The 20,733-nt window shown below is 56.7% G+C and overlaps 1 protein-coding gene across 1 annotated transcript in view; it reads left to right on the top strand.

Annotated features, from left to right (window-relative positions):
* Positions 1–20,733, top strand: part of DNAH17 (dynein axonemal heavy chain 17) — a gene marked incomplete at both ends in the record, with an annotated part of 110,263 nt that overhangs the window by 70,618 nt on the left and 18,912 nt on the right. The window contains 15 exons of the mRNA XM_082860704.1: positions 3,807–4,073; positions 4,790–4,951; positions 7,074–7,307; positions 8,516–8,680; positions 10,283–10,378; positions 10,522–10,739; positions 13,119–13,326; positions 13,547–13,662; positions 14,437–14,629; positions 14,919–15,154; positions 15,776–15,898; positions 17,382–17,586; positions 18,153–18,317; positions 18,947–19,087; positions 19,264–19,434. Of these exons, the coding sequence (XP_082716830.1) occupies positions 3,807–4,073; positions 4,790–4,951; positions 7,074–7,307; positions 8,516–8,680; positions 10,283–10,378; positions 10,522–10,739; positions 13,119–13,326; positions 13,547–13,662; positions 14,437–14,629; positions 14,919–15,154; positions 15,776–15,898; positions 17,382–17,586; positions 18,153–18,317; positions 18,947–19,087; positions 19,264–19,434 (2,700 nt within the window). The remainder of the gene's footprint in view (positions 1–3,806; positions 4,074–4,789; positions 4,952–7,073; positions 7,308–8,515; positions 8,681–10,282; positions 10,379–10,521; positions 10,740–13,118; positions 13,327–13,546; positions 13,663–14,436; positions 14,630–14,918; positions 15,155–15,775; positions 15,899–17,381; positions 17,587–18,152; positions 18,318–18,946; positions 19,088–19,263; positions 19,435–20,733) is intronic.

Below are 20,733 nucleotides of genomic sequence, written 5' to 3'. Positions count from 1 at the left end.
CTCTAGTCTGTTAGCTTAATTGTACTGCTTTATTTTCCTGATTGCATCATACTCTTTGCCCTGTGCTTGTGAGGATTTTGTTGGCCTCACCTTGGGGCCACCTGTGGCAGATGTTGTTTTATCCCCTGGCATTGGCTGCAGCAGCTCTGTGATCTGTTTCGTCACAATTCATTGCTCCTGCGCCCGCGACGAACTGGGTCTGTACTCCTCATTGGTTATCATTTATTAAGTGTTTATTATTATATTTGTTATTTATTAAGTAGCTTCGGTGGATTCGGAAGTAAGGGCAGCCGTAAACAGGGCTATAGGACCTTGCATTGGACCTTGCGTCATATTAGGGGAAGCAGACTCCTGAACAGTTATAAGATGCATTATTATTGTTCTAATGAGAGCGTCACAGTAAGAAGTTAACAATGTGTATGTTATTAGCGTAACAGATGCGTTCATGATGATGTAACATTATTATAAAGTCGTACCATAAGCCACGGGCACCCACTGGAGTTTGGAGACGCGGCGGGAAAAGGGTCAGGATCCAAACCCAAGGGCCATCGTGTGCCTCATGGAAAACCCTGGACTTGGTCCCAAGAAAACAAGATACTGTCAAGGTCATTTGTGCAGAGGATTGGCAAGATCTGGTGGTGTTCTGGGACAGAGTGGAGGATGGCTTGAAGGCAGCAGAGATCGCTCAGGGGTGCCGGGTAGAGGGGCACCACAGGAGCCCCGGTGACCCCACAAAGGCTGGAACCAGACAGTGCAACAAGAAGGGAGGAGGGAAAGATGGAGCGAGACCCTCGTCGTGGGCGAGTGCCCTGCACTGACGGGAGGAGTGGGACCTTAGCTGGACTCCCACCTGCTGGGTCCCCAGGCCCCACCCCCCGTGCAGTCCCCAGGCCAGGCAGTGGCGTGCTTCTGACTTCTGTGAGCCCTCTCCCCGAGGCCCGAGTAGTAGCCCAGAGAGCTGGACCAGACCCTCTGGAGAAATGCTTTAAGCTGAGTGAGGGGCCAGGCCCACGTCCCAGCAGCTCGGGCGGCCCCCTCGACCTTCGGCAAATGTTGACCGGAGAGGGGCAGGCGGGGCGAGCGCTTGCCTTCCTGCAGCCGGCAAGGCAGAAGGAGGAGAGCGCCCCTGGCCACACCTCTTCGACCCTCTTCCCTGAGACTCACCCCCAACCTGGGCTCCTTGTTCCTTCGTCTCTGCCGGCAATGACGACGGCCGCGAGGGGCCCCGGAAGTGTGCCCCGGCCAGAGAGGGGAGTGTGCGCCCTGCTCTGTTACCGCCAGTCCCGAGATGCACCCAGACGCAGGCGGTCTTTAACATCCTCAGATGCCGCTGTCCGGACCCGCTCCCTCCTCCTCGATGGTGAGTGAGGAGGGGACCCCCAGAGCTGAGCTTGTGGGGCTGACCATGACGTTGGCAGCTGGAGCGATTACTGACGCGTTGTCTCCCTCAAGCAGACAGGAACTGAGGGCGGGGGGACTGGGAGGGGTGGCGAGGATGGCCCAGACTCCAGTGCCAGAAGAAACCAAGGTAGTGTGCAGCCTCGTGTGCGTGGGCGTCGGGGGAACTGAGGGGACACTCGGCAGGAGATGGCCAAGGCGCACTGGGACCTGTGGGGCTGGGACGTGCAGGAGAGGGCGGCAGGTGGAGATCTCGGCCCCTCAGCCTGAGCGCGTGGGGGTGGCGGAGTCCATGCCAGAGAGGTGCAGAGGCTGAGGGGGACGGGATCCCGGGGCAGGCAGGACGAGGACCACGGGCCAGAGCAGCGGTCAGCAGGGACAGAGTAAGCGCCACGGCAGGAAGGCCAGAGAGGGCCGAGCTTCACGACAGTCGAGGCCTCAGAGGCTCCAGGCAGGACAGTGGGCTGGGGCCGAGGAGAGGCCCTGAGGTCTCGGCCGGAGCAGGTTCCCCTGGGGGCCCCAGGAGAGAGCCTGGAAGCGGGAGCCAGAGAAAGGGCAGCGGCCAGAGGGCGCGGCAAACCCCGATTCTCCCGGAATGGGGGAAGAGAGATGCTGTAGGCCTGGGGCCACCACGCCAGCCCTCGGCCTGTAGGGACCATCGGTCTTCCCAGAACATTCCGCTCTGACCTGGGTCCCTGCAGCAACTAGCTTCCCTCGCTCCAAGCAGATCCCTTGCCTCAGCCAGTCGAACCGGATTCAGAAGCTGAACTTGGTGGAACTTCGAGGCCCCTCCCAAATTCGTTCATTCCCAAACCACAGGAGGGAGGAACACTCAGGGGCCAGCATGACAGCGGTGCAGGTTGAGCCCGCACCAGCCAGGAGCTGCCCTCTGTTGTGCAGTCGCCACACTCGCCTCCCCCAGGACGACCGCCGGGCTCACGCGCGCAGTGAAGCTCCCGCGCTTAGGTACCTACGGCTGATTCCGGCGTTGTCGGCTCCCAGCCCACATCCATGATGGACTGTGAAGTGGGAAGAGTGATGTGTCTCAACACCAAGGCCCCCCGCCGCCTCTCCAAGTAGGACCTGCCTTGGAGGCCACACCCGAGGGCGTGACCAGGGCTCATATCCCACCTGAGGCCTCTGCTCTCCCAGGCTCAGGGCTTCCCTTTGATTTGTTTTTTAAGCTTGTCCAAAAACCCTGGAATTTGGAGCTTGCCTTGTGACCCCAGTTATACCCCTGTCAGCTCCAGCTGAGGGACCCTGGTGATGTTTCTCTCTGAACAGATGTCAGGGAGGTGTGCTGCTTCCAAAGGGCAGAAGAGAGCTACTCGGGATGCCTACAATGGACATTTTAAAGCCTTTAAAATAATTACAGAGGCTCTCAGGTCTTATTTAAAAATTAGACGGTAAAGAAAAGCAAATCACCAAACCCCTGAAAATTCACATTCATACTTGGATGACACTGACGTTTTAATATATATTTACAAGTTATACGTGTAAGTTGGCACTTTTCAAACATAGCAGGCTATTCATACTGCTCTGTAACATGCTTTTTTTTTTTTTTTTTTTTTTTTTACTATTCTCCTTCATTTATTCATCCAGAATTACCATGCAATTGTTTTGTCAATTATTTCTTTAAAACCTACCAGGAATGTGATAGGCGTTATGATGAGCAGAGGCAATACTTTCCAGCCTCCCCCTCCCAGCCTGTGGTGTATTTATTCGGGGCCTCTTCCAGGGTCTTCATTTAAGCTTTTTTTCCCTTTTTTTATGGTAAAGCATACACAACACAAAATTTACCATTTTAACCACACCGTTCAGTGGCATTAATACGTTCACATAGTGGTGCCACCACCCCACCGTCCATCTCCAGAACTTTCTCATCTTCCCCAACAGAAACTCTGTCCCCATGAAACACTAACTCCCCCTGCCCGCTCCCCACAGCCCCTGGCACCCAGCGTCTTACTTTCTGTCTCCATGAATCCGACTCTGCCGGGGACCTCGTATGAGTGGAATCCTACTCATGTGAGGACAAATCCTATTGGTCCTTTTGTGACTGGCCGACGTCACTCAGCATAATGTCTTCTAGGTTCCTCTGTGTTGTAGCATGGTCAGAATTTCCTTCCTTCTTAAGGCAGAATAATATCCCACTGTGTGAATGGACCCCATCGTGTTTATCCATCCATCCGTTGAGGGACGCCCGGGTTGCTTCCACTTTGGAGCTGTGGCGAGTAGAGCCGCCACAAGCCTGGGTGTCCTCCACGGAAGGCCCTGGGTCTCCATCTACAGACCCTGCCCATTTCTTACGGAGCTGATCTCCGGGTGCCCCCGTCTGGGTGGTGGTGGAAGATGCTTCTACACGAGCATCTTCTTGGCAAGACCTCTGAGGGTGTCCTCCTCGGGTCCAGCTCGACCTCAGCGCCCAGTACATCAAGTCGGCCGTGAAGAACGTTCCCTCGGTGTTCCTGATGACGGACTCCCAGGTGGCCGAGGAGCAGTTTCTGGTGCTGATCAATGACCTGCTGGCCTCGGGGGAGATCCCGGGGCTGTTTATGGACGACGAGGTGGAGAACATCATCTCCTCCATGCGGCCGCAAGTGAAATCCCTGGGCCTGACGGACACCCGGGAGGCGTGCTGGAAATTCTTCATTGAGAAAGTGCGCAGGCACCTGAAGGTAGGGGGTCCCGGGCTTGGGGGCGGGGGGTCCCGGGGACCTTCTAAGGGCTGGTTCTTCACTCGGGGAGGAGTTAGGGGCTGTTCCCGCACAGGAAATGGAAAACTGTTAGGAGAGTATGGTGGGCTGCCTGATGGAGGTGGGCTGTTAGAAGTGCCTTGTGGCCGAAAGAAGTGATTTCTATATGCGCATCCACCCCCCGCAATAGAGCACGTTCAAATAGATTAGTTCACCTTGACCTTCAACATTCCCCCTTGGGGAAGCTGGCTGAGCTGCCCAAGTTAGACCGGGAGCACTTTGGGTCCTTCTCTCCCTCCTCGTCCGTGACCAGTAGGACAGCTGCCCCTGGCCAGGTGGCCCTGCTTTCGTTCCTCCCTGCCCCCAAGGACCAGACCTGCTAAAGGACCATAGCCCTCCCTGTTCTGGGACCTCACCTACCCAGTGTGGTTGCCCACGCCCTACTCCCTCCTGCACCCAGCCCTCCTTCCCCCTTTGTGGGGCCACCCCAGGAGGGCTCGGGGCTCCCCTGCACCCTCACATCGTGATGCGATGGCCACACTGCCAGCCCAGACCTGGGCGTGTTCTCCCCACCCCCGCACTTGGAGATGGACACCACGCAGAGAGCTTTTCCTTCTAAAGGGGCTTTCTGCAAAAGCAGTGCGATTTGGCCCCAGCACCGCCGTCCCCCAACCAGCAGCAACTGTGTCCACTTCTAGGTAATCCTGTGTTTCTCCCCCGTGGGCTCCGTCCTGCGTGTACGAGCAAGAAAATTCCCTGCCGTGGTCAACTGCACAGCCATCGACTGGTTCCATGAGTGGCCAGAGGACGCCCTGGTGTCCGTCAGCACTCACTTCCTTGAGGACACCGAGGGGATTCAGGTGAGTCACGGGGCACAGAGCCGGGAGGGAGGGTTCCCCTCGGGCCGGGAGTAGGGTGAGGCAGCTGAGGCACTCGCCTTGGGTGCAAAACTTAAGGGGGCACCAAAAACTTAATCAAGATCAGTGATGTTTTAATGCAGTATTTCAAAAAACCAACATTAATGCTGAAATGCTCAAAAGTGTCAAAACTGTAAACAAAGACAGGCTGCCATTTGTTGGTTTTCTGGCCCCGACTTACTGTGCCAGGGAAATGGTCGTTTCAATCAGCTGGGGGTTCCGGGCCTCACGCGGCCACGGGCCCACAGGGCTGGTTCCGGGGGATCCTACGTGCGAACAGATTGAGCAGCTCGGGCTTTGAACATAGTCCCTGATTGGAACCGACTGCAGAGCCCGTATTTACTTTGATAAGTGTATGCGGGCGCACACTTTTTCCTCTTGCCTTGGGCTCCAACATGGCTCTGCCTCCAGGGCTCTGCCCAGGGCTGCTGCCTCACCTTTGACCTACCTTTTTTTTGGGGGGGGGGGGCAGTATGCGGGCCTCTCACTGTTGTGGCCTCTCCCGTTGCGGAGCATAGGCTCCAGACGCGCAGGCTCAGCGGCCATGGCTCACGGGCCCAGCCGCTCCGCGGCATGTGGGATCCTCCCGGACCGGGGCACGAACCCATGTCCCCTGCGTCGGCAGGCGGACTCTCAACCACTGCGCCACCAGGGAAGCCCTGACCTGCCTTTTATAGGGCATGACAAGTAAGACGGGGTGATATAAGCCTTCTTTTTTTTTTTTCTTTTTTTTTTTCCTTTTCCTTTACAGTGTCTTTCATTTCTTTTTAAAGGCTCTTTTTTTTTTTAACATTTTATTTATTTATTTATTTATTTTTTTGTCTGGGCCGTGTGTTAGTCGCGGCACGCAGGATCTTCTTTGTGGCGCACAGGCTTCTCTTCAGTGTGGTGCACGGGCTTCTCTCTAGTTGTGGCATGCGGGTTTTCTCTCTCTAGTTGTGGCCCACGGGTTCCAGAGCGCATGGGCTCTGTAGTTTGCGGCATGCAGGTTCGCTAGTTGAGGCGCACGAGCTCAGTCGTTGCCTGCGGGCTTAGTTGCCCCGTGGCATGTGGGATCCTAGTTTCCTGACCGGGGATCGAACCCACGTCCCCTGCATTGGAAGGCGGATTCTCTACCACTGGACCACCAAGGAAGTCCCTACAGTGTCTTTCTTTTATTGAAAGACGGTGCCCGCATTCACTGTTTGTGCTCATTGCCGGCCTAGAAATGGGCATTAGCCTGTGACCCAGCTGATGCAAGTGATACGCAGGCCCAGAATAAATCCCACGTGGTTCTCGTGTCTGATTTATTTTGATCGCATATTCAGTTATTAAGTGGAATAAAATAAGCCTGAAATTAACCTCTTCCCTAGTTTTTAAAGATGGGTAAAGCCCCCCGCTTATCACTGTCAGAGCGTTCAGTTGCAGGCTGAGCCTTTCCCAGAAATGCCGCCGTCATGTGTCCTCCACACCCCGAGTGCCTGTAGGGGCGGGGGCCTCCGGGGACCGGCGAATGGCCCCACTGCTGGCACCAGCGAGGGCTGCAGAGTAGATGCCGAAGAAGCGTGTGTTGGATGAACACGTTCCCAAATTAACCTGAATTACAGTGAATGTCCCTTGAACAATTCCTGGGGCAAAGCTCCTAGTGCCTGTCTTCGGGCAGGTGGGGCAGGCCCAGGTGGTGGGGCCGTGACCCTGGCGTGGACGCGGGCCAGAAAGGGCTGGGAAAGGAGTTACTAAAACCCCAGGGCCTGGAACAGGAAGTGTCCGATAAATGCTTGCAGAAATTACCTGGTTAATCAAGCATGTTGTATATGCAAGTGTGTGAGTCAGAGAGAGAATAGTGATAACCTTGGCTCTGACCGGGCCCCTTGGCGGTGCAATACCACCGTCGCCCGTGAGAGCCCTGCAGACCTTGCTGTCTTGAGCCTCATTTGACAGCTGAACCACCAAGGTTGACAGAGGGGGTACCACTCATCCAGGGTCCTCGGCGAGGAAGGGAACCCACCTTGTGGTCCACTGTGGCCAGCAGCCTCCTCTTCCATCAGGGCACCGGGGAATGAATGGTTCTGTCTTGTCTTTGTAGCCGGAAGTTAAGGCCTCCATCAGCCTCTTCATGTCCTACGTGCACACGACCGTCAAAGAGATGTCCAAGGTGTACCTCGCCACCGAGAGGCGCTACAACTATACCACGCCCAAAACCTTCCTGGAGCAGATCAAACTGTACCAGAACCTACTGGCCAAGAAGAGGATGGAGCTGGTCGCCAAAATCGAGAGGCTGGAGAACGGGCTGATGAAGCTGCAGAGCACAGCCTCTCAGGTAGGAGAGCTGGGGCCTCGGGATGTGCTTCCAGAACCTTCCCCCAGGCATGTGACACAAAGTAAGGGGACCGGGACCCCTGCCTCGGAGAGACTTCCACTGGCAAACCACAGCAAGTATACGGGTTTTAACCTAGACGGTGGATCCCAAACGCCTTCCGGGTGCTGATGTTACGTCGGGTGCTTCCCGGGGGTCCTGCGTCTGGGGGGGGTTTGCTCATGCAGGCAAGTGCAGCCCGTGGAGGCGGGTCCATCCCGGAGCCCCGTTCACACTGCGGTGCCCAGATGGAAGCGCATCTGCCGTACTTTCACACCGTGTTAATTTTTAAGTTTTCTGCCTGGTTTTAAATATCCTCCGTGGCGTAGCCCCGGCTCCCTCTTTATTGCCCACCGTTGGCGTCTCCGCGGGAGCCTGGTAAACAGCTGCCGCAGGCCTTGGAGCTGCAGAAGCACAGGTGGAGGGTGGCCCCTGACACAGGCTGCTGCACAGAGCCAAGGCCACCCCGTGGGGCCGGAGAGGGGAACCCGGTGCTGGGGCTGTCCATTCCTTGGACAGAGCTTGCCGGAGCCACGAAGCAGCCTGCTCCCTCCCTGGATAGGAACAAGGGAGAAGCCCGGCTCAGCAGGCGTTTTTCCCCAAAGGTACCTTCTGGGAGTGGTCCTGGGACACAGGAAATGCACCCAGGAGAGGGCGGTTACAGCGATGGAGTGGTGGCCTCCTCGTGCTAGAAGTCATCCAGATGGGGAAGGGTGTCTCAGCCCGTCACTTACCACTTCCCAGAACTCCCTCCGCCTGGCTGCCTAGGGCCTCGCCCGAGGGCCCAAGGGAGCTTTTCATCCCCGGCTCCAGGCTCTCACAGCCCCACCAGCCTCCCCAGAACCCCTCAGCACCCTGCCTCTGCCGACATTGTTTTTATCCGGCCACCTTGACTGCCACCTCCTTGAACGACAGGAATGGGTCTTATACTTGCGACCCTGTGTACACAGTCGGTGCTCAGTAAATACTTACCTTGGAGAAGCTGAAAAAGCACTTAGAAATGCGTCACAGGGAGTGGTAAGCAACCGGCAGGCCTGCTGTTCTGCTCGGGCCCCGCGGCTCCCATGGCCACCAGCCCGTACCGTCCCGGGCCGGGACAGCCCGGCCGAGTAGGGGGCAGCGTGCGGTGGCCGGGGCCCCAGCCTGCCCGCCTCCCTTCCCTCCTCCTCTAGGTGGACGATTTAAAAGCCAAGCTGGCGGTTCAGGAGGCTGAGCTCAAGCAGAAAAACGAGAAAGCGGACAAGCTGATCCACGTGGTGGGTGTGGAAACAGAGAAGGTCAGCAAAGAGAAAGCCATTGCTGATGAGGAAGAAGTCAAGGTGGAAGTCATCAACAAGGTGGGCAGACGGGCAGCGGCACGCGGCTCTGCCCTGCTGGGCCCCTTCCCCTGGTGGCCAGTATCTCCTATGGGCCCGGGCAAACCAGCAGGAACCCCGCAGGGAGGGCTTCTCTCCCAAGCGCAGGGCCCCCAGCTCAGCAGAGGGCTGCCCTCCCAAGCCCCAGCAGTGGCATCTCCTGAGCTGGTAAGACGTGCGGGGTCCCAGGCCCCAGCTCTGCTGAATCGGGTCTGCATCTCAGTGAGATGCCAGTGGCCTGTGAGCACGTTAAGGCTTGAGAAGCCTTCCTCGGAGCCCTGGTCCTCAGACTTGCTGCACCTGGAGCCCCGAGATGTTCCAGTGCCACTGGCCCTGGTGGGCTCCACGCCGAAGGTTCATGGCTTGGGTTGTTTTCTCATCGCCTTCTCCTGCATGCCTTTTTTGTCATTAGTCATGCACCTGCGTGAGTGTCTAAATTAAGAGTCCCAGTAATTGTCTGCTGTCTCTTGAGAGGGAGGACAGCAGCAAGTCATTTCTTTGCCTGAGACAGCCTCCTTCCAAGGCCAACAGGAGGGGGACCTGAGCCCTTCCCTTCCCACCAGTGCTGGAGCGCGGAGGGTCCCGGGCCGGGTGGGGTAGCCAGGAGCTCTGCTCCATCCCTCATTGTAACCTGCATGACCACAGCCCTGTTAGGATGGTTGGCAATGTGCCCCAGGTCTCAAAATTAGCAAGTGACATAGTCAGGATCCAAGCCAGGACCCACACCTGCACCCTGAACTCAGGGACCTGCCGTCTGACACATGCAGCTGTTAACATCTGGGTGCCCACCCCTCTCCAACCCCTGATCCAGAAATGGCCCAACATGCTCCAGGGAAGCCTGGAGCTTCCCAGCACCACCGGCCAAGTCAGTGCCTTCCATGCCCTGTTCCCTGAGTTGTGTCCCCCATGTCCCTAAAGTAAGGTATGGAATGGGATTCTCCAGGAGGTGTTCTGCAAAGAGACCCTCTTCTTTCTGTCGTCCTTCCTCCTTGCCCAGCAAAAGCTCCCAGCCCCGACTGGCTTCTTCATCTCTGTTGTCACGCAGATGCTACTCCTGACTGATGGGCACCAAGCTTCTCCTGGTCTCTGCCTGGTGCTTGAAGGCTCAGAGGGCTTCTTCCCGAGCCAAAGAGCGAATGCATGCGTGAATGAATGAAGGCGTGCATGCGTGAATGACGATGTTCTCACTTTAAGGGGAGGATGGGCTGTACCTCTGAAATGGTCCATCCTGGAGGGATGACAGTGGCACCAAGAAATAAGGCCTCAAAGCCAGGGAGTGGCCTGTGTGGCCCCAGGTTTCCCCTCTGGTCCTGGAAGCTGGAGCCAAGAGAAGGACCAGTTCCCCTCCCTGAATCCCAGGTCAGCTGACACCCAGCTCCTTCTAACCTGAGTGTTTCGGGGCAAAGGAGGCAGGGCGGGGAAAGGCGGGCTTCACACGGTGACCCAGCAAGCGAGAGCGAAGGGCAACTCCCCTCGTCACCCCTCCTCACCCCTCCTTGCCCTCACACCGCCCAGGGTCCCCCCTTCACACACGCCACCCAGACGGACCCCTGCATCCATCTTTCCCATCTGCCTTCCTTCCAGAATGTTACTGAGAAACAAAAAGCTTGTGAAACAGACCTGGCCAAGGCAGAGCCGGCCCTACTGGCCGCGCAGGAGGCCCTCGACACTCTGAATAAGGTGAGGGCAGGAGGGGGAAGAAACGGGGATCACGCCGCCTGAGAAGAGAGGAAGAGAGGAGACGCCGTGGGGTCATCACCGGGGGCCTCCTGGTCCTGCTCGGGGCTAAATCCCCATTCTAGTCTGTCCGTCTGTCTTTGCAGAACAACCTGACAGAGCTGAAGTCCTTCGGGTCCCCCCCAGACGCCGTGGTCAACGTCACGGCCGCCGTGATGATTCTGACGGCACCCGGGGGCAAGATCCCCAAGGACCAGAGCTGGAAAGCTGCGAAAATCATGATGGGCAAAGTGGACACCTTCCTGGACTCCTTGAAGAAGTTTGACAAGGAGCACATCCCCGAGGCCTGCCTGAAAGCATTTAAGTGAGTTGGGGCTCGGCTGCCGCCATGGGGTCAGCTCAGTCCTCATCCTGTTGGGAGCACGTCACGTCCAGGCACCGTGTGGTCCCGAGTCTTCTCCCACCTGCCCCTGGCCCCATACCGCATGGTCCCAAGGGAAGTCTATGCTTGCTGGAGTGGGCAGGGTCTTGGGCGGCACAGAGCGAGGTGGGACCCCCAGAGACAGCAGGCAGCAGTCTGGGCGAATCTGCCTGCCCCTGAGCTGCCCAGGCGTCGAGGTGAAGCACGATGCCAAGCTTGCGGGGAGCCTCATCACCCTCTGTCTCCCCAACCTTGCTCAGCGGGTGGGGGGTGAGCTGCTCCCTTAAATGGGGGGAGGGCAGGGGTGTATTGGTGGGTGGGGTCGGAGGGGGGGCCTAGGTGGCCTGCCCACCCCCTTGGTGGTGCTGTGTGCAGGGGTCATGCGCAGGACCCTGCTTTTGCTCCGACACCTCAGAAGAGGCAGTTGGGTTTCAGCCTTTCTGTATCTTTCTGTTCATAATTTGCCCCAATGTGCATGCACGTAGTACTTTTAGTCCCTTATAGTTTCTTTGTATTTTGCTGCTTGAGGAGGTATTTGTCCAGGTCCAAGCACTCCAGCAGAGGGTCCTAGTGGGACTTGGGAAGGGTGTGCAGGGGGGACCTCCACGTCTTGCCCCATAAATCCGATGCGCTAGCATTGGTGAGCACTGCACTTGTGAACACTCTTTGCCTGGCCGTCCCCTGGCAACCCGATTTCAGGGCCGACCTGACCTGACCCCAACTGAGAAAGGGAGCCCCTCGCATGACCCCAGGTGAGACTCCAACCTCTCTCGGCTCCATCTGTTGAGGAAGAGGGCTGGACGATCGAAAACCATTTGACGACTAAGGAGTAGTTTAAAGTTTAAGAGAAAAGACAAGAAAAACGCAGACCCACCTCCAGGGAGCGGCCTGTGTCAACATGTGGCCTGTTTCCTTTCAGTCTTTTTTCTCGTGTTTCTCCCTGTAGTTGAAAGAATGCTGTGTATATGCAATTACCTGCTCTGCTTTCTATCTTTTACTTAACATCGTGGGGGGAAAAGGCTTTTCCCTGTGTTGTCAAAACACTCGATCAGCTTGACTTTTTTGCCGCAGATGAACCGTAATTTACTTACTATACCTGCGTTGCTGAGGGTTTAGGCTGTCTCCGTGTCTGCCGTCATAAATAACGCCATGATACATGTCTCCTCCTTGTCACCCAGCAAACTTCTCAACTGCCACCTCCCCATGCTGTCTGGAGTGTGCTTAAAAGACGCAGACGCTTTGTACTATTTGCCCAAACGAAGCGTAAAATATGCCAGGGTGAGGAGGTGATGGGCCGTGTTCCCCACCTACATTCAAATCACACTTCAATTATTATTTTAAATTGTCCCTTTAGAATTCTTCCTGCAGACAGGTCAGTCTGTTGTGCTCGATGACGTTGCCATTATTTTAAAAACACTAGTTAAGGTGCTCTAGTTTCTAGAGCATCTTAACTGCATCTATGGGCATTTTTCCTCATCCCTCTTGTACAATAACACCTACCACATCACCCCTTTTTTTCTTTAACGTCACCTCTTGTAAGTCTCATCCTTAGAGCCTTGGCCTCACTGGGGATCCCTGAAAACTGGGCACTGAGCTGAGGGGACGCAGAAGTGGCCCGTTGTGTGTGTGGGGTGCGGGGGAGCGGGGGTGGCCTCTGGGGCAGCCTGGCTCCGTGTGAATTCCTGCACTGCCCAGTCCAAGCTGTGTCACCTTGGGAGACACACTCAGCCTCTCTGGGCCTGTTGCCCAGAGTCAGATGGTGTGAGGACACGTGCCGGGGCAGGGGTGGCTCCAGGACCTGACATATGGGCAGCGCTCAGGGCAGCACCTGACACGCAGCCCCTGATGTGAGAACTTGGTGAAGAAACCCTGGTTCCAACACTTCCTGTCGGCGTTGCTCTGGGCAAGTTGCTGACCCCCCCGAACCCCAGTCTTCTTGCCTAGGACTGGAGTCGTTGCAGAATGAAAATGAGACCAGCCATATAAAGCAGCAGGAGCAGAGAGGATTAAAAAAAAAAAAAAAACACAGGTTTTCGTCCATCATCTAGAATATAGGACTTGAAATCACTACTTCCGTTGCCCTTCACCCTCCAGATTCTACTCCAGAGGCCAGAATTCTGAGTTTCATTCTTTTCTTTCTTCTTCTTTCTAATCTTCTTTCTAATCACTAATCACTAAGATACAAAAAAAACAAAGTTAAATGTGCTCCCCGTCCTGTTGCTGGTAACGGGGACCGGAGCGGCGGACATCCGGATGCGGAGCTGGAGGCGGGACGGGGGTGGCGGGAGGTCTGCGTCCTCAGCGCCCGCTGTCCTGCTCCAGGCCCTACCAAGGCAACCCGACGTTCGACCCCGAGTTCATCCGCTCCAAGTCCACGGCCGCCGCGGGCCTGTGCTCCTGGTGTATCAACATCGTCCGCTTCTACGAGGTCTACTGCGACGTGGCCCCCAAGAGGCGGGCCCTGGAGGAGGCCAACGCGGAGCTGGCCGAGGCGCAGGAGAAGCTCTCCCGCATCAAAAGCAAGATCGCTGTGAGTGCCGTCGGCAGGCGCGGCTGGTCCGTGTCTCCGTTTGAGAGGGGTCGGCACAGCCGCTGCCATGAATTACGGAGCAGAGCAAGAGCCCGCAGGCCGCTGTGGGGACCTGATCACCCCGGAGGCTGCCGGCGTCGGCCGTGCTCCCGGCCCTCCCGGGAGGAGAGCTGGGGACCCCCAGCGTTGCCCGATTTCAGGGCCTGTCTTGTTCCTTCAGGAACTCAACGCCAACCTGAGCAACCTGACGTCGGCATTTGAAACAGCGACAGCCGAGAAAATCAAGTGTCAGCAGGAGGCTGACGCCACCAGTAGTGTGATCTCGCTGGCTGACAGGTGCCTTACTCCCTCCGAGGGCCCTCCTGTCCTCAGACACCACCCCCCGGAAGGGATGAGCCCACAGAATGGCCTTTCGGGGGGGGCTACGCCCCAGGTGGGGGCAGCAAGGCCCCCAGCCCCCGCTTTCTGAGCACGAAGTGATAAACCCCGGGAGGCCCCCGGGCTGTGTGCCTGGCCTCCCGTGGGATGCGGACTCACCCCCACCAGGTCAAGTGGCCTTTCGGTCCCTGGCAAGGAGGGCTGCTCAGAGGATGCTAAAGCCAGACCGCAGGCTAGTCAAGCACAAACCTGTCCACACTCTCAGACTCCTGGTGTCATTTAGGGTTGGGGACCAGCCCTTGAGCCGGGGGCCTGAGAAGCACGAGGCACACCCTGGAGTCCCCACTCCACACAGGGCCCGGGGGCCGCCTCTGGACTTCCCGCTGCCCAAAGCGCGTGCTCAGTGGTGTCCGGGCAGCAGCCTCGGCACGTGGGTGACGTGGTCAGGTAGCGTCAGCATCCACGTGACGTCGGCCCCTTGGGGAAGGGAAACTCGGCGTTCCCAACCGCCTCCAGAAAGCATCAGTTTTGCTTCCCTCAAGCGTTTATTGCCCAAAACTTCCCCCAAAGCATGTTTTGTCCTGAACCGCTGAGCAGAGTCAGGATTTGAAACTGGAAGGTCCCTGGCGTGTTAAAGGTGGAGGCGCGCCTTTCCTGGTCCTCCAGTCCGTCCTCTCTCCCCCCCGACACACGTGCTTCTCTTCTGCCCACTGACCCCTGTCCCCATCTCAGGCTGGTAGGAGGATTAGCATCAGAAAACGTCCGCTGGGCCGAATCGGTGGGGAACTTCAGAAGCCAGGGGGCCACACTGTGTGGGGACGTCCTGCTGATTTCCGCCTTCGTCTCCTACGTGGGCTACTTCACCAAGAAATATCGAAATGAGCTGATGGAGGGGTTTTGGATCCCTTATATAAATAAGCTAAAGGTAGGACGTCCTGTCGCACCCATCACTCAGCACCTTTGGGGGGCCCCCGGCAGGGCAGCCCCGGCCAGAAGGCACCTTTGCTCCTGCAATGGAGACTCCAGCCACTCAGGATGTAGACGGTGGCCCTGTGAGGCCGACGCCGACATCCTTTCTGGCCGGGCTCCAAGCTGCTCCTCAGCGTGATGCGAATGCGTGGCTGTCCTCCCCCACGCAGCCCGGCGGCCCACGTGTTGCTCGGAGAGCCGCTTTCCGCTGAGAGGTGAGTAAGGCCACATCGCCCCCTCGGCAGGTCCCCATCCCGCTCACAGAAGGTCTGGATCCCTTGAGCCTGCTGACCGACGATGCAGACGTGGCCACTTGGAACAACCAGGGGCTCCCCAGCGACCGCATGTCCACAGAGAATGCCACCATCCTGTGCAACACGGAGCGCTGGCCCCTCTTCGTGGACGCCCAGCTGCAGGGCATCAAGTGGATCAAAAACAAATACGGCAGCAAGCTGAAGGCCATCCGCCTGGGACAGAAGAGGTGCTCGGCCGTGGCGGGTGGGGTAGGGGCTCCAGAGGTGGCGGCCGGCCGGCCGGGCCACGGTGCTGGGAAGTCCACCTGGGGCCCTTCATACTCGCTAAATGGATGGATGGGTCTTTGAAAACAAACACTGACCCACATGTGGATCTCTTTAGTACTTGGCCCTGGGCACTGGCAGGAAAGAATTAAACTCGGGGCTCCTCTCTCCCCCGTTACCTGCCGCTCCTGCTGGGGGACGGCACTGGCCTCGGCTCCTGCCTGCGTTGGCCCTGCCTGGTCACTTGCCAGCCGGGGGGCTGCGGGCGGTCATCTTCCCGTCTCTCATCGTCATAGGTGAGAAGCAGTGGCCGTGACACGGCTGCACTGGGAGCCTTCCCAGTGTGCTGGGCAGTGAGAGGAGACTCGCAGCTGTGGAACGTCTGGCTCAATAGCCAGGAAGCGCTCCACGTTCACCACCCCTCCTGTCAGCCTGGGGGCGATTTACGCAGAAGCCCTGAGCTCCTCTCGGGAAGGAGGCGTTTGGGAGAGGAATGAGCTCTGGGCCCCTCGGTCCCTCTGGGGCAGGCAGTTGCGCCGTCACCGGGCCCCAGGGCGTTCACGGCCCCTGTGCTGTGCCCACAGCTACCTGGATATCATCGAGCAGGCCATCTCAGAAGGGGACACCTTGCTCATCGAGAACATTGGCGAGACCGTGGACCCGGTTCTGGACCCTCTGCTGGGCAGGAACACAATCAAAAAGGGAAAGTGAGTGGCAGCGTCCACCTCCGCGGGTTCACGCACGAGATCGTCCTCAGTGGTGAGGTCTGGCCTCTGGACTGAGAGAAAGGGCGGGGCATTTCCTTTCCTGGGAGGCAGCAGGGGCTTCAGCAAAATGCGTGAAGGGACACCCAGCTCCCAGGGGAGAGACTGACAACTGTGGGACCACGTTCCAATTAGGAAGGAAGACCTACACCAACAGTTTATTAGCGACTGCCTGCAGATCACGATCCTTGATGGTCATCTTTTTTTTCTATTTCCATATGCATTTTGCAAATCCTGAGTCTCTTTCTTTCTATTCAGGTGAGATTCACATAACATAAAATTAACCAAAAGTGACCAGTTCCGTGGCCTGTAGGACACTGGTGCCTGGCTCCTTTCACTGAGTATCTTTTCCAGGTTCATCTGAGCTGTAGCGAGTATCTTTCATTCTTTCTTATGGCTGAGTAATACTGCATCGTGCGGACCTGCCACGTTTGGTTTACCCGCTCATTTGTTGATGCGTTGAGCTTGTATGACTGTTTTTTCTTTGGTTGCCCCATGTGGCTCACGGGATTTTAGTTCCCCGACCAGGGAACGAACAACCCGGGCCCTTGGCAGTGACAGTACAGAGTCCTAACCACTGGACCACCAGGGAACTCCCTGTATTGCTTTTCTAATATAAAAAATTAAATCAGCTTTAAAAATGTAAAGGTCGGAGTTGATCTGAGCCACCTATAAACTCAGGGGTGCAGGCAGAAGCCCAGAACAGAGGTGACATAAATGTGCTGATGTCCTAGACTCTGAGAAGGGCCTGGTGTGAGTAGTGATACCCAGGGCTGAAGTGAGAGGCCCCCCAGAATGTGAGCTCGGCCAGAAAGAGGAGAGCAGAGTGGGGAGCCGGAGAGAAGCGACCACCCCGCCCCCAGTGGGTGAGCCGACCTGGGTTCCCACCCTGGCCTCTCATCAGATTCACCTGGGGAGCTCCAGGGATGTCCCGGTGTTCTGAATTGGGGTGGCAACATCTTTCGATGTTAATGGCTCTGGGGTGGAGCCCAGGCCAGAGTGTTTCTGCAGAGGCTGCCAGACGAGTAAGATGTGCAGGCAGTCAAGTAAATGCTCCTGAAAGACCAGAACAAGCCGGCCGGGGAGCGGGCAGGTGCACTTCCTAGAAGGGCCGGCCACAGACCACGGAGGGATGGTTGTGAGTGTTTTGTTTTTTTCCAAGTTTCAGATTATTTATTAATCAGGGTAAACCCCCGCACAATATGCCAACATGATTTCGTGCATTTAGAGGGGAAATACTTCCCGGTTAAGTGGAAAATTGTGCCGACGGCTTCTGGAAGACCTTTATTCTAAGCAGCCTTATAGTGAAACATGTCGTTGAGAAGTCTGGACCTTCCTCCCAGGCTGGCGGGAAAGGCGGTCTGTCTGTGCTGCCATCCCTTGGTCGCCGGGGACCCTCCTAACCCCTCCGTCCGCCGACCGCCAGGTTCATTAAGATCGGCGACAAAGAGGTGGAATACCACCCCAACTTCCGCCTGCTGCTGCACACGAAGCACTTCAACCCCCACTACAAGCCCGAGATGCAGGCCCAGTGCACCCTGATCAACTTCCTGGTCACCAGGGACGGGCTCGAGGACCAGCTCTTGGCCACCGTGGTGGCCAAAGAGCGCCCAGATCTGGAGCAGCTGAAGGTACGTGGAGACAGGAGGAGCGGGGCAGGTCACTGTGACCCAGGCGTCCGGCGGCTGTGAAGGTGCCCTGCTTGTCACACTGAGTGTAGCTGGTACGACAGAATGAGTCACTCCTCCTCCCCGGCCGCCTCCCGAATCTAGTTCTAAATCAAGTGATGGCTTCGCTGAAAGAACAGGAGTCACAGCAGTGCCCGGGCTGCCCTAGAGCACCGCACTCCTGCCCCACGAGAATGTCTTTGCTGCCGGCCCCTGTGTACCAGGCCCTTCCTTGACTGGCTGAGCCATACACGTGGGCTCACAGGGGTCCCAGGCCCCACTCATGTCCCATGGTCCCCACGTTCTTGCTGCACAGCTGCCCATGACAAGCAGCTGCAAGACCCAGATGCAGGGCCCCCCACCCCGCACTGCTTGGGGGCCTCCACTCCGGCCCCTTTCTTCCAGGCTTGCCGTGTTCCTCCCGTTCCGAGTCCCAGGGCCTTGGCCCTGAGCCCCCCCGAGCCCCCCAGCTGGGGGACCAGGCCGTGCCAGCGACTGATTTCCCTTCCCGGTCTCTGCCCCTCCTGCAGGCGCACCTCACCAAGTCTCAGAATGAATTTAAGATTGTCCTGAAAGAGCTGGAAGATTCTCTGCTGGCCCGTCTGTCGGCCGCGTCGGGGAACTTTCTGGGAGACACAGCCTTGGTTGAGAATCTGGAGACCACCAAACACATGGCCAGCGAGATTGAGGAAAAGGTAAGAGACCATCTTGGGGGCTACCCCCTTGCACCCCCAGCCGGAGCACACAGGGGGCATGGGAGCTGGGCGGATGGTCACTGAGAAGAGAAGCCGTAGCCACATGGGGGCCCCTGGGGGCCCGGGGCAGGGTCAAGGCGCGTGGATGCCGGCCAGGCACATCTTCATCCGTTCATCTGTAGATGGACATTTAGGTGGTTTCCCTGTCTTGGCTATTGTGAAGAGTGCTGCCACGCACATAGGGGTGAGTGTAGCTTTTTGAATTCTAGTTTTGTCTGGATATAGGCCCAGGAGTGGGATTGCTGAATTAGACGGTAGTTCTATTTTTAGTTTTTTGAGGAACCTCCATACTGTTTTCCATAGTGGCTGCACCAATTTGCGTTCCCACCAGTAGTGTAGGAGGGTTCCCTTCTCTTCCACGCCCTCTCCAGCATTTGTCATTTGTAGACTTTTTAATGCTGGCCGTTGTGACTGGTGTGAGGTGATATCTCCCTGTGGGTTTGATTTGCATCTCTCTAATTATTAGTGATGTTGAGCGGCTTTTCATGTGCCTGTTGGCCATCTGTGTGTCTTCTTTGGAGAAGTGTCTACACAGGTCTTCTGCCCATTTTTTGATTGTTTGTTTTGAGGTGCAAGAGGCAAAAATCACAGAAGTTAAAATCAACGAGGCGAGAGAGAACTACGTGCCAGCCGCGGGGAGGGCGTCCCTGCTGTACTTCATCCTGAGCGACCTCAGCAAGATCAACCCCATCTACCAGTTCTCGCTCAAGGTGCGGCTGCATCCGGGCCCGGGGCCACTGGGGCCCAGGCTGCAGGTGGGCTTGGGGGGTGGGACCCAGGGCACCAGGTCTGACCAGCACCAGCACCGGGTCCGAGCAGTGCCCCAGAGCCCGCGTGGGCAGCGTGGAGCCCCCTGCATTCGGTGACCCGCCCCCTCCCCGACCAGGCCTTCAACGTGGTGTTCGAGAAGGCCATCCAGAAGACCGCCCCTGCCGACGAGGTCAAACAGCGTGTGATCAACCTGACGGACGAGATCACCTACTCCGTGTACATGTACACGGCCCGCGGGCTCTTCGAGCGAGACAAACTCATCTTCCTCGCACAGGTGACATTTCAGGTAACATCTGGCCTCGATGCCCCATGTGTGGTCCTTGGACGGGCAGCACCGGAACCCCGTGGGGTGAGGTGGGGTGCTGGGGGAGAGTTGGGGGGGGGGGGTGTTGGAAATGCAGATTCTCAGGCTCCGGCTCAGACCCAGTGGATCCAAACCTGCATTTTTAACAATATACGGAACACACCTGGGCTCTTGAGTTGGTACCAGGAAAGGTGTCCCAATGGGAACCATTGAAGGGGAGGGGAGGTCAGTTAAAGGGAGACGTCGTTCTAGTCCCTTCAAGTCATGCCGAGCCAACAGTCCCGCCTTAGCGGTTAGTCCGCTGTGGATGGGAAAGAAAGGTACTAATGAGTAAACATGCCCCCTGTTTTTACAGACCTGCTGAAATATTTAAAGATTTTGGTTCCACTAAATTGATTAAACAACCTCTCCACCACTTTGTTTGCACCGTGTTATAAGTGTTATTGGGAACACGGATTTCATAGCTAGCTTGGGCATCAATGTCAACCCAGCTTTCCATCCAAACTCCAACTTGGAATTAGGGGTCCAGGTTAAGGAGGTTTCTTTTCCATATGAATCTCTGAGTAACGGGTTCCCTGTTTCTCCCCTGCTAAGAGCACATCAAGATAAGTTTCCTTGATGCTCCCCCTAATTTTCCAGAGTAGAATGTATTCTTTTCAGGCCCAAAGAACTTTTTATTTTACTAAGATTAAAAAAAAAAAAAAAAAGAGACCCTGACTCAGGGGAAACTCTCTGTGGAATCTGAGAAAGCAGCTGTGTGAGCTCCTGACTGGGGAGGTTACAGTGACCGCGGCCCCGGCTCACCTGCCGTCCATCTGAGATGGAGGGGCTGGGCCAGTTGCCCAAAGAGCCACTTCAGTGACCAAGACAGGGCCTGCTAGAAGCCCAGAGAGCTTGTGCGCACCAGTGGCAAGGTGACTTCAAATGTGACCAGAAAACGTATATACCCCAAAGAATTGCAAACACGTATTCAAACAAATACGTGCACGTAAACATTCACGGCAGCATTTTCACGACAGCCAAAGGGCAGAAACAACCCAAACGTCCAACGACGGACTGTTGGGTAAACGAGATGTGGTCTCGCCATACACTGGCCCATTATTCGTCCATAAAAAAATGAAGCAGTGACACGCGCTACAACACGGATGAACCTTGAAAACACGCTCAGATGCAAAAGGCCTCGTGTTGTATGATTCCATTTACTGGAAATGTCCAGAAAAGGCAAATCTGTAGAGACGGAGAGTAGACTGATGGTCGCCTGAGGGTGGGACTGCTGAAGGG

Source organism: Leucopleurus acutus, assembly GCF_964270905.1.
Source record: "Leucopleurus acutus genome assembly, chromosome: 19".
NCBI lineage: Eukaryota > Metazoa > Chordata > Mammalia > Artiodactyla > Delphinidae > Leucopleurus > Leucopleurus acutus.
Note: the sequence above shows the minus strand (reverse complement) of the source record. Positions and strands in the feature narration are given on the sequence as shown.